General features: G+C 36.0%; 1 protein-coding gene across 1 annotated transcript in view; it reads right to left on the bottom strand.

Annotated features, from left to right (window-relative positions):
• Nucleotides 1-15,000, bottom strand: part of FOXP2 (forkhead box P2) — a 550,365-nt gene that overhangs the window by 45,552 nt on the left and 489,813 nt on the right. Inside the window, exons 10-12 of the mRNA XM_025873321.2 lie at nt 14,965-15,000; nt 3,946-4,159; nt 2,062-2,166 (exon numbers count right to left, since the gene is read on the bottom strand). The exon at nt 14,965-15,000 is cut by the window's right edge and continues 130 nt beyond it. Coding sequence (XP_025729106.1) covers nt 2,062-2,166; nt 3,946-4,159; nt 14,965-15,000 — 355 coding nt within the window. The remainder of the gene's footprint in view (nt 1-2,061; nt 2,167-3,945; nt 4,160-14,964) is intronic.

Raw genomic sequence — 15,000 nt, 5'->3', positions numbered from 1 at the left:
TCATTTGTTCTGTCATCTCTATAAAGTTAATGGGTTGGAAAAATAGCCTTTGGAACCAAAGTTGGTATTTAATTGAAAGGAAATGCTTTTTTTAATTGTAATTTCTTTCTTTCTTTTCTTTTTTTTTTTTTTTACCCCCACCCCCCTACAGTTTCTCTTAGTTTCTAAAACATACTAGCATGAATGTGAAAAAGAACAATGGAGGGTAAAATGAGGGTTCGTATTCATCTGTTTGTTAGTAATAAGTATATATATATATAAATATTTGAGATGAATAAGTGTGTTCCTTTCCATGTGCTATAAAGGAAATGACACTGAAGGAAAAATATGTATATTTTCTTAAAAACTTACTCTTAATTTTGTCAGCAAGAACAAGTTGGAGCAATAAAATGGTGACTGGGCTAGTTCTATGGCTTAAGTGACCATATTTAAGAAATAGTAGCAACAGTCCTCTTAAGAATCTTAATGATAAGGAATAACATAACATTTTGATAAGGATGAGTATATTCGAATGAAGAAATACAAAATTAGCTGTTAAAAATTAATGTCCCTATATTTTGTCTTTGTTTTAACAAATGCTATTTTCTTAGAGAGGAAAACTTGAGCAAAGTTACCTAACATTTGAAATGCCCTCTTTGCCTAGAACAGTTGAATCAGTTTTCATACCCAACAAAATGGTAGCTTACTACTGTTCTGGTATAACAGCAGTGCAAATTTTTATTTAAGGCCATTTACAAATGCCAAAGTAATATAGGAAGCAAATTTTCTTTTCATTGGTCAGAAATGGAAAAAAGTTGAAAAAAATCCCTGTGGAAGTCTTACTGTAATTCCGTTATAAAGTTATTATGGTGCCAAGTACTTGCGCCTTGTTGTTAAGGTGCTTTTACTCTATACCCTGTAGTCTACCATTTGTAAACACATCTTTTTGATGTTTCTGCCAACATCCTGGCAACAAAGCAGTGCAATTTCAAATGAGCTAATTAACTTAATTGTTGATGAAGCATGAAACAGTTCATTCACCCTGTTAGCTGCTCCATGACAACATAAGAGTCTCAGCCTGTGAAGTTACTCATCTCCATAAACCTATCTGTAGCTCTCTGTTTAGATCTCTTGTATAGCAGAATTGTGCATGGAAAATGCTTCATAGTAGATGGATATTCTCATTTGCAAAGGAACCTCTTAAAATTAAAAAAATATTTATCACTGTATGAAGAAATTAAGGGTACACCAAATTTTTATTTTAAGCTAGAGAAGCCATGTAATTTACCATACAAATACACAGCCATGCACATTGCCCTCTGATTCTGAGAGCAATAAGTAACAATGTAGATGAAATAGATTTATTTCTTAAAATTTTAGCCTCTTTTAACTTTCATGTCATCGCTCTTATTGTTAAATATATGTATGTTAAACATCATTATTTAAAGTAAGGAAGAGCAAGCTTGCGATTAAAAAAAAATAAACCCATAAAATATGTCTGTTTGAAATTATATATACTCTATGATTCCTCATGTAATTTTACTTAAAATTTTTATTAAAAAGTTGGAAATTTGGGGCACCTGGGTGGCTCAGTTGTTAGGCGTCTGCCTTCAGCTCAGGTCATGGTCCTAGGGTCCTGGGATCGAGCCCCGAGTCAGGCTCCCTGCTCAGCGGGAGGCCTGCTTCTCCCTCCCCCACGCCCCCTACTTGTGTTCCCTCTCTCGCTGTGTCTCTCTCTGTCAAATGAATGAATAAAATCTTAAAAAAAAAAACTTGGAAATTTAAGTGAAGCCTGTACTTGTCTCCTAATAATTAATGACACTATTACTGTAGGCTACTATTTTCCATTCATTCAAAAACCTCTATTGAATGATTTGTAAAATATTTTGATGAAGATGTAAAGACAAGGTCACCTTCTTAGCCTGACTTCGGTCATGCACTTGTTGGAACACACAGAAAGCGCAGTGTGCCTGATGATGGACTTTGACTACCTCCTTTCAGCTTTGTCTTGTTTATTTACAACAATGTGCCTAACACTCCTACATAATCCACCCCCCTCCCTGAAAAAGGTAAGAAACCTACTTTAAAAACTGTCCAAAATCTTCACAAATGCTTTCACAGCCTGGCCATTTGCAAACTCCATGGCCGTACAGAGTGTGAGAAGCCCCAGTCTCCTCGTGTGACGAGCTGTAGCAAAAGAACACGGCGTCAGATTCATCTCAAAAAGCCATAATCGTTGCAGGCTGCTAGCGCCTGTCAGGTTACGATCAGTGACAAACAGGTCAAAACAGGTCAATTCAGCTCAGAGCAGTCAGAAAAATTTAATCGTTCTATTGAATAGTTCAACTGCCAAGGCTAGATGATGTTCCAATTAGAGGAGAAATAGAGCCAAAGATGACTGTTAATAAAGGATGAAAAACTAAGAGGACTGTATAATATCATATGCTAATCTTGCCATATGACCTTAATGTAACATTTACCTCTAAATAAAAAATATATGTTCATATGTGGTCAAGTGAAATAAACCTGTGTTTTTAAGGAGGTAATAGGACAGCCACCATAAGATTTTTGAAATGCTCTTTTTTAAAGATGATATGGACCTTTCGGATCATTTAAATTGCTTAATATTTATGTGTGGACCATATATTATATTTCCATTAGTTACAGCTGATTAAAAAAATTCTACTTTGGAACAGTATTCATTAGATATATCCTTCCATAATCATCAAAGACTTTTGATAAGGGAGTATTATGTCAGATAGAGGGATCCTAGAAAAATCAACCAACTTCTGCAATATATAATCATCAAATTAATCTCAATTAAAACAACAGCATGGAACCATTCAGAAGCATACCATTTTATAATAATGAAAATTAACAAGAAAAATTTTTCATGATACTCAAATGAAGATCAGAAACACCACCAAATTCCAGCATCCTATTTTAAACTGTACTGTAATCAAATATATGTTTCTCTAAAAAAAATTTGTTTAGGAGAAAGAATTTGTTGCCGCTAGGCAGATACTCATATTACACAACAGAATACTATCAATCCACTCCACTCAAATATGTAGTCTTTACAGCTAAATGCCACAGGAGCCTAAGTCACTCTGTTAAGAAATCCTGAACTTATGTTTCATCCCTTAAAAAGATATTTTTCATGTTGAGCAATGTTTTAGCTTATATATTTTATGTAAATTACTTTAAAGGAACCTGATTAGATGGCTTTATGCTTAAATGAATGGAAGTAAATGGACAAAAGTACATGGGTGCTCCTTTTACAAGGGCAATTTTTATACAACTAAAGTAAAACAGTAAGTTGAAAATCATCTAACATAATTCAATGTTGGTAACTGAAATCAAGTAATTTTTCCTTATGAATTTTGAGTCAAATTTATTCAGTTACCACCATAAGTTTATGTTTATATATTTATAAATTCCATCATGCTACACTAACAAAAAAGGCAAACCAGATATTCTATCTTCTGGTTTATTACATCTGTGTTTATATCCTTATGTATATTGATTCTCTGATATCTACGGACGTGTTCTTAAACACATATTAAGCACATGTTTTAAAACATATGCTAAGGGGGGATATGGATGCATCTTTAATTATTCAAAAGGGGTTTTTAAGTTTAAAAATGGTAAAATATTCTCATTTCAGCAATCTGGTTCATCACAACATATTAGTCATAAAAATAATGTTGACACAATAATTCCACATGCACTTATTAAAAAATAACTTTCTTCAGGCAAATTCCCCACCAAATCCATCAAACTTCAAGTATTTGAACTGTTTTCTGTAATGAAAATAATATATAAGATAAATAATCTAAAGGTTTCTATTTAATTTGTCCTATACACTCTGCCCCTATTAAGTACAAATCATAATTTTCAGTTTTATGCATGGTGGAAGTAAAAGTTCGTGACAGATAAATATAGAATAAATCTCATGAGATTTACCTGTCCCGCCTTGCACTTAGGACTGAAGACTGTCCATTCACTATGGAATGATGGGTTATTGGTGGTGATGCTTTGGAAGTGGTGGAGGAGGTAGTCGAGGAGGAATTGTTAGTAGTGAGGTCTAGCCCTCCATGTTTAATGCCATTGTCTTCCATACTGTGAACTCCAGTCACTTCTTTCCATAACTGCTGAATCTCAGCAGGACTTAAGCCGGCTATAAAACGAAAGAAAGCCCCACTAATAAAACAAGGTAAAGTTCATATAACAAGCTTAGTATTATTACCGGATTAATGCCAACAGCAAAAGTGATGTTACCAGCATAATTAATATACAAAATAAACCTTACACCATCAGCACCATAGCCTTTCTCGTGAATAATCAGTTATTTGCTCAAGACTACCAATTTGGGAATGGTAGGGAATGATCCTATTGGAAATAATATCAAGGATTAATGGAAAAACCCAGCAAGTTCTATTTGAAAATTAAACTTATTCAACTTTTAACAGCAGCTTTTACTTATTGCTAATTTTAAGTTTTTATCAGTGAGGAACTGAAAAAGAAATAGAATTGGAAATGAGATATATCAAAAGAAATGAAAAAGAAAAAGAGGGGTGAGCAGGATAAACAAAAATGTCAGGAAAAAGACGTCAGGGAAAAACAGTAAACATTCAACTTAGAAGGAAAATACATTTGACAATTAACTTTGACAAAGTTTTAGTTTGCTCTTTCTCAGACAGGCAAACAAAATAATTGAGTTTCACTTGGAGGTGCTAAATAAGCCAATATGATTACCTACATGGACCAATTAAGCAGATAATACAGAAACCTCATTTTATGACCGATAGAATAAATGAACTACTCATTTTTAAACAACACCCTGGTTCAGATTATACAAATTTATCAGATTTATGAAGAAAGAAAACAGAAAATCAAGACAAAATGCTTTAGCTTTTAACTATAATTTTGAAATAAGGAATTGAGAGATTATTGTTTACAGTAGTTGACTTATAAAATAGTACTTATATATGCCAAGTACTATGCCTTCGTGTATTCTTTCTATGCCTTATGCTTCTTAATACTCACTAAATCCAATGGCGTCGATAACTATATTTTAACCAGTTCATGGATAAGGAAACAAAGTGAGAGAGGTTCAAAAATGTATCCCAGGTCACAAAGCTTCTGTGTGGTAGAGCTTTGATTTAAATCCAGGCAGTCTGATTTGAATGCCTTTGCTCTGAAAATATGATATTAAAAATACAAAAACTACTGAATCAAAGATATACAGGGGGAAATGCAGTTGTAATTAATGATTGCTATCCCTTATTCAGCATCTGCTATAGTCTGGTGCTTTACATTCAAAATCTCAATTAACCTCACCTGATGTTAGGAATCATTACAATTTACAGATGAGGGCATGGCATGGAGATTTAGAAAGATGAAAGATGTTACCAAATCACTACGCTCATAACTAGTGGACAGAATCCGAACCCAATGCACTGTGGCTCCACAGTCTAGGTGCTTTATTATTACGTTCATTTACAACGTCTACCGTGAGGGTGGGAGTACTCGTCAAACTACGCCCACCCTGCTACCTCAGATGCTCTGAGTGATGCGGATCAGTCCAGAGGTGTGTGGGAGAGGAGCAGGACGGAACAGGCAGGGGAGACTAGGGGATGATAACAGAACATGATGGCGAGGAGAGTGAGCCCTCTCACCCCTACCCCTGCAAGTAGAAAAATCATCAATCCAGACATTGGGGTAAGTAGCCCAAAGTGACAGAAGAATTCTCACTGCTCCAAACATAACTTCTGGTCAAATTATTCATCACTGTGGTAACCTTAAATTGCTATGCCTATCACAATTTCTTACAGACAGTTTTCCTGAAAGCTATCATTTTGGTGATTCTGGCTCCTGAAGTTTTTAAAACAGCTAAGATTGAAGAAAAGGCAGGCTAACTCAGGTTTCCAGTTATTAAAAGCTATTTTTCCTGTATAAAAGAGAATAGCTTAATAAAGGAAGGTATTTCTCGGTTACATAGGAAATAATTTCTATAGAAAGATCATTAATTGGGGCGCCTCAGTGGCTCAGTCGTTAAGCGTCTGCCTTCGGCTCAGGTCATGATCCCAGGGTCCTGGGATCGAGCCCCACATCGGGCTCCCTGCTCAGTGGAGAGCCTGCTTCTCTCTCTCCCACTCCCCCTGCTTGTGTTCCCTCTCTCGCGGTGTCTCTCTCTGTCAAATAAATAAAATCTTTTTTTTTTTAAATATCATTAATTATTGCTTTAGCTCTAGCTTTAACTTAGGATTCTGAAACTTTTCTGACTGTAACTTTTTGATTCCCTGTCTGTATGAGTTAAGTGTCCTCCCAGCAACGCTCCCCTAGCAAATCCTCTTTCCTGATTGCATCCACCCATCTTCTGCATGGGAGCTCTCACCATCTGACTCGGCCTCTCTCCCCCACCATCAGCTCTTGCCCAAACCATGGCTCTCCTTTCCTGCCTTCCTGCTTTCCCCTTGCCCTGCTACCATTTGCCACTCTTCAGATATCAGCCCAAATTTATCGCTTTAAATGTAAAGTAGGCCGTCGCGCTTTCCAGGGAAAGCCTCCGATGGCCTTCTAGAACACTTTGGAAAAAAAACACAACAAGAAAGAAAGGGAACAAAAACAACAACAAAAAAAACCCTACTGCGGCCTGTGAGGTGCTAGCGTTTATTGCCTGGGTCTTGCCTGCCTCTCTGACCTCATCTGTTGCTCGCTTTCTACATCTCGCTCTGTTATCCCTAGCTTTCTTCTGCATCTTAAATGCATCGAATGTTTGCTCCCTTGCTAGCTTTTGCTCTGACTCTCCCACAGCACAGGTGACTCTGTCGCAGATCTTCCCAATGTCTCCTCACTCCCTTCACCCTGAGGATTCAAGGGTCACCTCCTCTGAGAGGTGTGTGACCACCCTAGCAACCACTGCCCCCCCCCGCCTTGCCTTCTAGCATTCTCTATCACCTCACCCTGCTTTGTCTTTAAATCATTCATCAGTCTCTGAAACTCTATTTTTTGTTTGTTTGTTTTACCTGTTATCATCAGTCTCCCTCTACTATAATGTAATCTTAAACTGGTAAGAGTAGGGATTTCTTACTTGACCCACCTATCCCCAGTGCTGAGAGCAGTGCCTGGTATGTGTTCAATAAACAGTAGTTGATTTAATTGATTATCACAGATTCACACCGTTCTTAAAGGCATTTGGATTTTCACAAGGAAGTTCTGTGGCTCTTGAAGGGCATAGTATTCATGAACACTGCCATCCCGTAAGGCCAAAGTCTAAAGGATTATAAACGGTACTAGCTGATTTTGCTAAAATTTTATATCTTGGCTGAAGACTCTTAGATGTTTTTAGAGACTATATCAGTTAAAGATGTTATTAATAATTTAGTTTTTGAATTTTATCAATTTAGTCAACCTAAATATCCACTTACCTTTTAAAAGCAGACTTCTCTTACACTATTCATTTGTGTTGAAAATTAGTAGTATCAGCATGATATCACAATGATATGGCAACAAATACTAAGCACATAAACATTTGATGAATAAGCCACCTGTTCATGATCCAAATAAGGACCCTTAATTAACCAAAGAAAGAAATGGTTTTTAAAGATTATAGATAAGAGTGGCCCCTGGGTGGCTCAGTCGTTAAGCGTCTGCCTTTGGCTCAGGTCATTTTCCCAGGGTCCTGGGATTGAGCCCCACATCGGGCTCCCTGCTCCGCGGGAAGCCTGCTTCTCCCTCTCCCACTCCCCCTGCTTGTGTTCCCGCTCTCACTGTGTCTCTCTCTGTCAAATAAATAAAATCTTAAAAAAAAAAAAAGGTTATAGATAAGGGGCAGAGAATAGATGATGTCCAAAAGAGATTCTCTAAAGTGTCTGCATATAAGACTCACTTGCAGACATTTTAAAACTTCCGATGCCCTGACCATAGCCCAAACCAATGAGATCACAATTTCTGGAGGTAGGACACAGTATCCGTCTGCTTCTGAAGCTCTACACAGGATTCCGATATGCAGATAATTTGGGAGGAAAATCGTTAAAAGCAAACTATCACATTGCTTACAAAACAGTATTCCCATCTACAATTTGCTTAGCTCTTTTCTATGGATACAAAACTATGACTATGAAACAATAACCAATCAGTGTTGCAGATTTTGAAAGTTCTGTGAGTTTTGAAGTTCTGTTGATTTGCAAGAATTAACTGATTTTTCAGGCAGTACTAGAACACGTTCAGTATGGCCTAAACCACGTTCTATGCAACAGTACTCTTCTAAACACTCCTAATCGAAGAGATCGAAGAGGTCTGTGGTCCCTATCTTGGAGACTCATGACTAATGTTAACGTGTACATCAGTTCCAAGATGTCTAGGAACAACAACAAAAATACCAAAAAACTTGAGTCTCTTGCTTAACTCAGTGTTTTACAAAGCCATTTGAGGATAAAAAGAAAAACAACAAGAACAGACTCTTTTTACAATTACTAATTTATTTCAGTTTTAAATACTGGGTGTAGGCTTAGGATTAATTAAGTGATCTCCAGCCCCATCCCTTGAACTGCAGGCTGCCTATTTATAAACTTGAAGATTCCCCCCCCCCCAAAATTAGCTTACTTCAAAACTAAGCTTCTGTTTATTCAGCTTCTCTGACCCCCAACTCAGTCTTCGTCTCTGTTTTATTAGAAACTTACCCAGCGCTTCTGAATACCAGTCACTCTTTTCCACACTTCGGAGCTAATCTAAGACCCCAGGCTGCTATTATTATACCCATTTTTGAGATGAGGACACTGAGGAACAGAAAAGTTGAGTAACTAGCTCTAGAGCTAATGTGTGGCAGGGCTTCTCACATTTTTAGGTCATTGCTCACATAACCTCTTTCCAGGACTCCGTCCCTGGCCATCCCGTCTACAAGTTCAACCCCACCCATTTCCTGCGGTTTCTTTCTTTTGTCCTATCCTGACTTTTCAAGGTTTTTTTTTTTTTCCTTAGCACTTACCACTATATATGTTACTTATTTTACGACGTAAGTTTTGTGGTGGCAGGGATTTTTGTTCGTTTTCTTGACTGCTTTGTCCCCAGTGCCTGTAGGAGTGCCCACTGTGTGTGAAAGCTCAACGAATACTGAGTTGTTCAAGTGCCTGGAACACTAGGGTGCTGGCAAGCTGGGAATCAGTGGACTGATCGTCAACCTACAATCTTAAGTAAGGATGATTCAATTTTCTTAGCCACTTATTTCAAGGATAAGTATAGACAATCCTAGTGCAAAAAGTTGTATGATTATGCAATTTTAAAATTAAAATTCCATGATGACAAAAAATCAAGAAATGATAATGGGAGATGGCTTTGGGATGATGACTTGGGCTTGCTCTCGTTCGCTGCCAGTACTACAAATAAGCATGACAGCTTTGTTTTTCTGGAAGTTGAGTGAATAAAAGGATGAATTCCTAATCAAATCACATGTAATACCACAGGTAAAGCAATTAAACAATAATTCCTTAATCCTGGATTCAGAGTTTGTGGAGTAACTACTGGGTGACAAGGCGCTGTGCTAAGAATTAATTAAAATTTGATAATTCACATCTAGATTATACATCCTTGGGGCACACAAGGTTTAAAAATTTCAATGGCTTTACTTATTTGTAAAAATTACATTAGCAGCTTTTTCTCACTCAAAAATGAAAGAGTCTTTCAATGTCCTTTCATTTTCTAGGTCTACTAATTAATTTTTAATATTAAATAAATAATTTTTATACATTATGATGTAAAGTAAGTCTACGGTGATTTCTAAAATTAGCTTATCTTATTTAATAGTACTCTGCTTATGTTCTAGGGTTACTTATAATTAAAAGTAATAAAAGCAAATTTTGGTAGAAATAGTTGTATCATTCATATATTTTATGAAAACAATTTGATATTTAATAATCTGAATTATTGAACTATTATCAGGTAATTTTCACTTTTCATCTTAAATTGTACATTAAAAAACACTAGTATATGCACATGGCCAAAATAACTGAATCGTAGAGAAGGTTATACGCTGCAAAATTAAATTTCCCTACCCACCCTCACCTCTCTGCTTCCTTCTTCTCTCCAGAGGCTATCCTTCAAAGATCTATGTGTTCATTTATAATTTGCCAAACCTAACATATTATTGACTTATATGTGACTGGGGGCCTACTTTAACTGGCCGGTGTCGTGCCCGTCTCTAAAATGTATGTTTAATGAGAGGTGCACTGAGTATATTTTGCCCAAATGCTGAGTTAGAAGGAGTAAAACAGCTCTTTGGCTAAAATTGAGAGCAAAGGCAAATATCTCCACTAAAGAAGGAACTTTTGGGATACTGCAATACATCTGATATATAAAAAAATTCCTTCTATGATTTCACTATTAAAATTTTTATAGGCTACATTTTGTAAGTTTGATTATTTTATTAAAAAAACCCATCACTTTCTCAGTTTTCCCCATCATGATACTTTAATACGGCAAAGTTAACATTCTGCTTTGGAGTCCTCTTTCAAGATACAAAGAAGTGACAAACAGAACTTTAAAAAGACTTATGGCTTAAATGGAGATAAATTCACTTCAATGTATGCATGCGAGTATACCAATTATGGGACAATTAGAATTATGATATAATTTAGTCTCCATCTATCTTATTTACATCTTCTCAAAAATTAACTCAACCCTCTTAATATTTCCCTATGTATTTAACATTTTGTAAGTTAGTCTTCCTGTTTTCTTTCTTTCTTTTTTTTTTTTTTTTTTAGAGGGGGGGGGGGGGGTGGGCAGAGTAAGAGGGAGAGAGAGAATCTTAAGCAGGTTCCACACCCAGCTTGGAGCCCCACACGGGACCCGATTTCACGACCCTGAGATCATGATCTGAGCTGAAATCAAGAGTCGGTTGCTTAACTGACTGAGCCACCCAGGCTCGTAAGTCAGCTTTTTTTTTTTTTTTTAAGATTTTATTTATTTATTTGACAGAGAGAGACACAGTGAGAGAGGGAACACAAGCAGGGAGAGTGGGAGAGGGAGAAGCAGGCTTCCCGCTGAGCTGAGAGCCGGCACAGGGCTCAATTCCAGGACCCTGGGACCATGACCCAAGCCAAAGGCAGACGCCTAACGACTGAGCCACCCAGGTGCCCCGTAAGTTAGTTTTTATACATAAAATTAACAGCATTCATGGTTAACTTTGCAAAGTTTTATTACTGCAGTAATAAATGTACATGTAAACTTCTGCTTACTGATGGAGTTTTCACATGTAAAACCCCAAAGGAGAGTTTCCCTCCAAGTCACAAATTGGAGATTGGTATTTAAAAGGGAATACTAAGATGCCAACAATAATTCTGCACAACATGCATTGTTCGTATTGCTGACACTGTTACCCTGATTAGATACAACGGCAGTCTCTGCAAGCACATGACCACAGATTAGGCAAAAAATCAAGATGCAAGAAGTGATGCTGAAACAGGCATTTGGCTATTTAGATTTCCATAAGCAGAGAATGAGTCAAAGCTAAATAGCTGATTTTGGCCGAATACTCATCCTAAAGACAAACTTGAGCACATTCCTAACTCAGCATAAAGGACATTATTATATTTTATTTTAAAATATTTCAATTTATTTATTATTCAACAGTTCTCTCATTCCCAACTCATCGAGTTCTAGAAGGTGTTAGTTCAAACTAGTGCTGGCTAGATATCTTAGCATTCCCTGTTTGGTCTTTCAGACTGGTCACAAAAGTGTTACGTTTTAAATCAGTTTTATAAATTCAAAAACATGTAGAAAGTTGTAATGAAAGTTTTAACCACATATATTTTAGTTCCTGTAGTCATAGGAAGCCTGTGACTATACTGTGTATTGGAATACAGTGACTTCTATCTCATGTCAAAACATATCAAAAGTTTGAAGTGTATGCACAATAATTTCCTATTACCTATAGACAGTGGTACTGGATCACAATAATGTGTCACGAAGTAATTACTAGCCGACATATACACTGTACTGTCCATGGAGTAAACAGCTTCATAATCAGTATTTTATTTGATATTGATTTACAAATCCATCCTTCTGTATTTGATTTCTGTATACCTACAGTCACTCCATATGTGCATTTAGAGATGGTAATTTCATTGCCTCTTTTACATTAAAATCCAATATTACAGTAATATTCATGATGACTTTAAATGCTTAATACTTAAAATAATTTACTTTAAAGGGTGGTACGATACATTACATCATTTTGCAATACAGAGAAGAATGTCTATAAATCTCCTACTCTTATCAAAAATTATTATAATTTTGTTACTTCTGTCTCATTCTCATACACTTATTTTATATATGGTTGAAAGAAGTTGGAACTTTAAAAAGTAGCCTGAGGAGGCTGTGTTAAATCATGGGGATAAATACTTCAAATATGGCATATTTTTAAAGGCACAGTGAGATCATCATGTATAAATCCTACTTCGTTTCATGGCTAATCAATCAACCAACCAAAAACTTGGTGCAAAGTGAACTGGGAAACTGATAATAAAAATGTTTAAAATATTTAAAATATTTTTATCTGAAATAACCAGTGGCTAGAGCAGAAATAATTCCAGGCTTACACTATCTAACAATTACTTTTTTACTTTCTTCCATTCCAACTTTGGGATTCGAGCACCACCCTATGAAATTATGTTCCTTTACTATAGCTGGTTTATCTGACGCATTCTGCCTGTGTTTGGCTGGTGAGTCTCCATAGTGGCACTGTTCATACTACTTCATCTAAACAGTGAAAACACAATGATGACTTTCATGTTTTTTGTTTAAAATATAAATATTCTGCTCAAACCCAGATGTGTTTTCAGATTTATTTCCTTTTCCTTGATGTTCTCTATCTTGTGCGTTTAATCTCTCATACATTTTACAGACAGTACAAATAGAAAAAAAGGAAAAAAATGATAATTCTATAAAAAAAGCTCAGAAATAAGAAAATTTTTATTTGAAAACTATTAAAATGGTTATATCATAATAAATTTCCTTATTTGGCAAGATATTTGTGTGCTTGTCTTGGAAGAATATTCTACTTAAATTACATTTTGCTTCTGTGAACATCTGTTTTAAACTTTCTTGAAGTGTTTGTTTCAACGATTTTACTCAAATAAAATCATGGTACCTCATGCTTCTTTCTACTGAGGAGATTCTTATATGGTTAGATCCTAAATATAGATTTTTATATAAATTTTATTGAAAAAAAACCAATGAGATAAATTTATTGCTTCTGTTTTAGTGTAGTCTCTACCAAAGAAATCAATGTTTACGTTGAATTAATTTATACACAGCTTTCTTTTCTTTAAACTTATTTCGTCATTTGTCCTCAAATTGTATTTATTTTTGCAGAGAACAATAGTTTATGAATAGAACATTCACGGGCCCGGTGACACCATGATTTATTCCAATTCTCTTTGGAATGGTGCAGAAAAGTGGGTTTATTGCCTTGTTTTTCTTTCACTATGTAAACTTTATCTTTCTTGATTGCCTAGGAGTGATTCAGTCAGGTGAATTAGAGGATCTGAAGTCAAGGGAAGTAGGGGATTCTGGGAAAAATATGCCACGAAGACAGTAATTTGATAAATAAAGAGAAAAATAGTTACTACAAAAATTTAAATTTCATGTGCCCTAAACAAAATTGTGTGCATTTTAAAGACTGTCTTTTATTTGCCTAATTTTATTTTTTCTATTTAATTGTTCTTGATTTTTTTTTTTTTAAGATTTATTTATTTGAGAGACAGCGAGCCCGAGGGGGCAGAGGGGCAGAGGGAGAGAATCTCAAGCAGATTCTACACCCAGCCCTGAGCCCGACGTGGGGCTCGATCTCACAACCCTGAGATCATGACCTGAGACAAAATCATGAGTCTGAGTCGGACGTTTAACCGACAGAGCCACCCGGGCGCCCCTTGATTTTCTTCAGTATGTCCTACTGAGTCAGAAAAATGAACAAAAAATACTACTACAATGTGAATCCCTTTGTAACAAATATAATTAAAGTCCATTTGGATTAATGTTCACTCCAACAAAATCCAAATGCAAATCAGAATGTGCTTTTATGAAGTTTAATGATATTTGACTATAACCTGTACTAAGAATTTTAGCACCCAGGGAGTCATTTTGTTTACCATTATCTTTTTTTAAACTAAGAATGCTTTCCATTTCCCCAAAGTTGAGTCAAATGATGAATATATACAATTGTATAATTTATAGTGTTGTATTATTGTACCATATTATTGTATTATCAAATTCCATCCCAAGTTTTCTTATCAGAAAAGCAAATAAGAATACAGTTGGCAGCTTTGTGAAGCTATAACTTTTACAATATATGCACAGGCAATTTTATTTTAGAGAAAATAAGATCAATCTGGTCCCATGACGTATGATGGGGTCCTATAAAGCATAACTTGGACTGGAATATGCTCTGTAGAAATACAGACTCTTTCGTATATGTGAGAGTTTCAGTGTGAAGATTAGGAACCTCTATCTTTTTTTTTTTTAATCAGTTCTCCACCAAAACTCCTTTCAGCTCACTTTTGTTAAATGGAGTGTTGTTAGCCTTCCCACTCATCTAATTCTCTGCAGGTCTTCAGTGTATATTCAATAGTGCTTAAATCTGGTTGTCCTTATAAATTATTTTCTGCCATTAGACTAATAAATACACATTTAATATCTAACAAAACACTGGCAAGCAGTTTTTCTTGAGACTCAGGGGTTTTACTCCACACTGCTTTCTGGCAAGCAGTCTGGCAGGCAGTTTTACCACACACCTGAAAGCAGTGCGGAGTAAAATCCCCGAGTCTCAAGAAAATGGGCCATGCAACCGCGTTAACGATCGTGTTTTAATAATAAACCTGCAGGTCGTAAAAGCAAATTTCTCAAGGCAGAAGGCAGACAGGCCATGAAACGAACAGTGGAAAGGGCAATAGGAGGAATGAAGCGTGCGCCAGTTTCTGTATGTACCTTGAGGCAGCGACTGGACAGGAAGTGCCGCCTGGC

The sequence above is a fragment of the Callorhinus ursinus genome, unplaced genomic scaffold (genome assembly GCF_003265705.2).
Source record: "Callorhinus ursinus isolate GAN/ISIS: 27379988/994484 unplaced genomic scaffold, GSC_fseal_2.0 scaffold12, whole genome shotgun sequence".
Taxonomy (NCBI): domain Eukaryota; kingdom Metazoa; phylum Chordata; class Mammalia; order Carnivora; family Otariidae; genus Callorhinus; species Callorhinus ursinus.
Note: the sequence above shows the minus strand (reverse complement) of the source record. Positions and strands in the feature narration are given on the sequence as shown.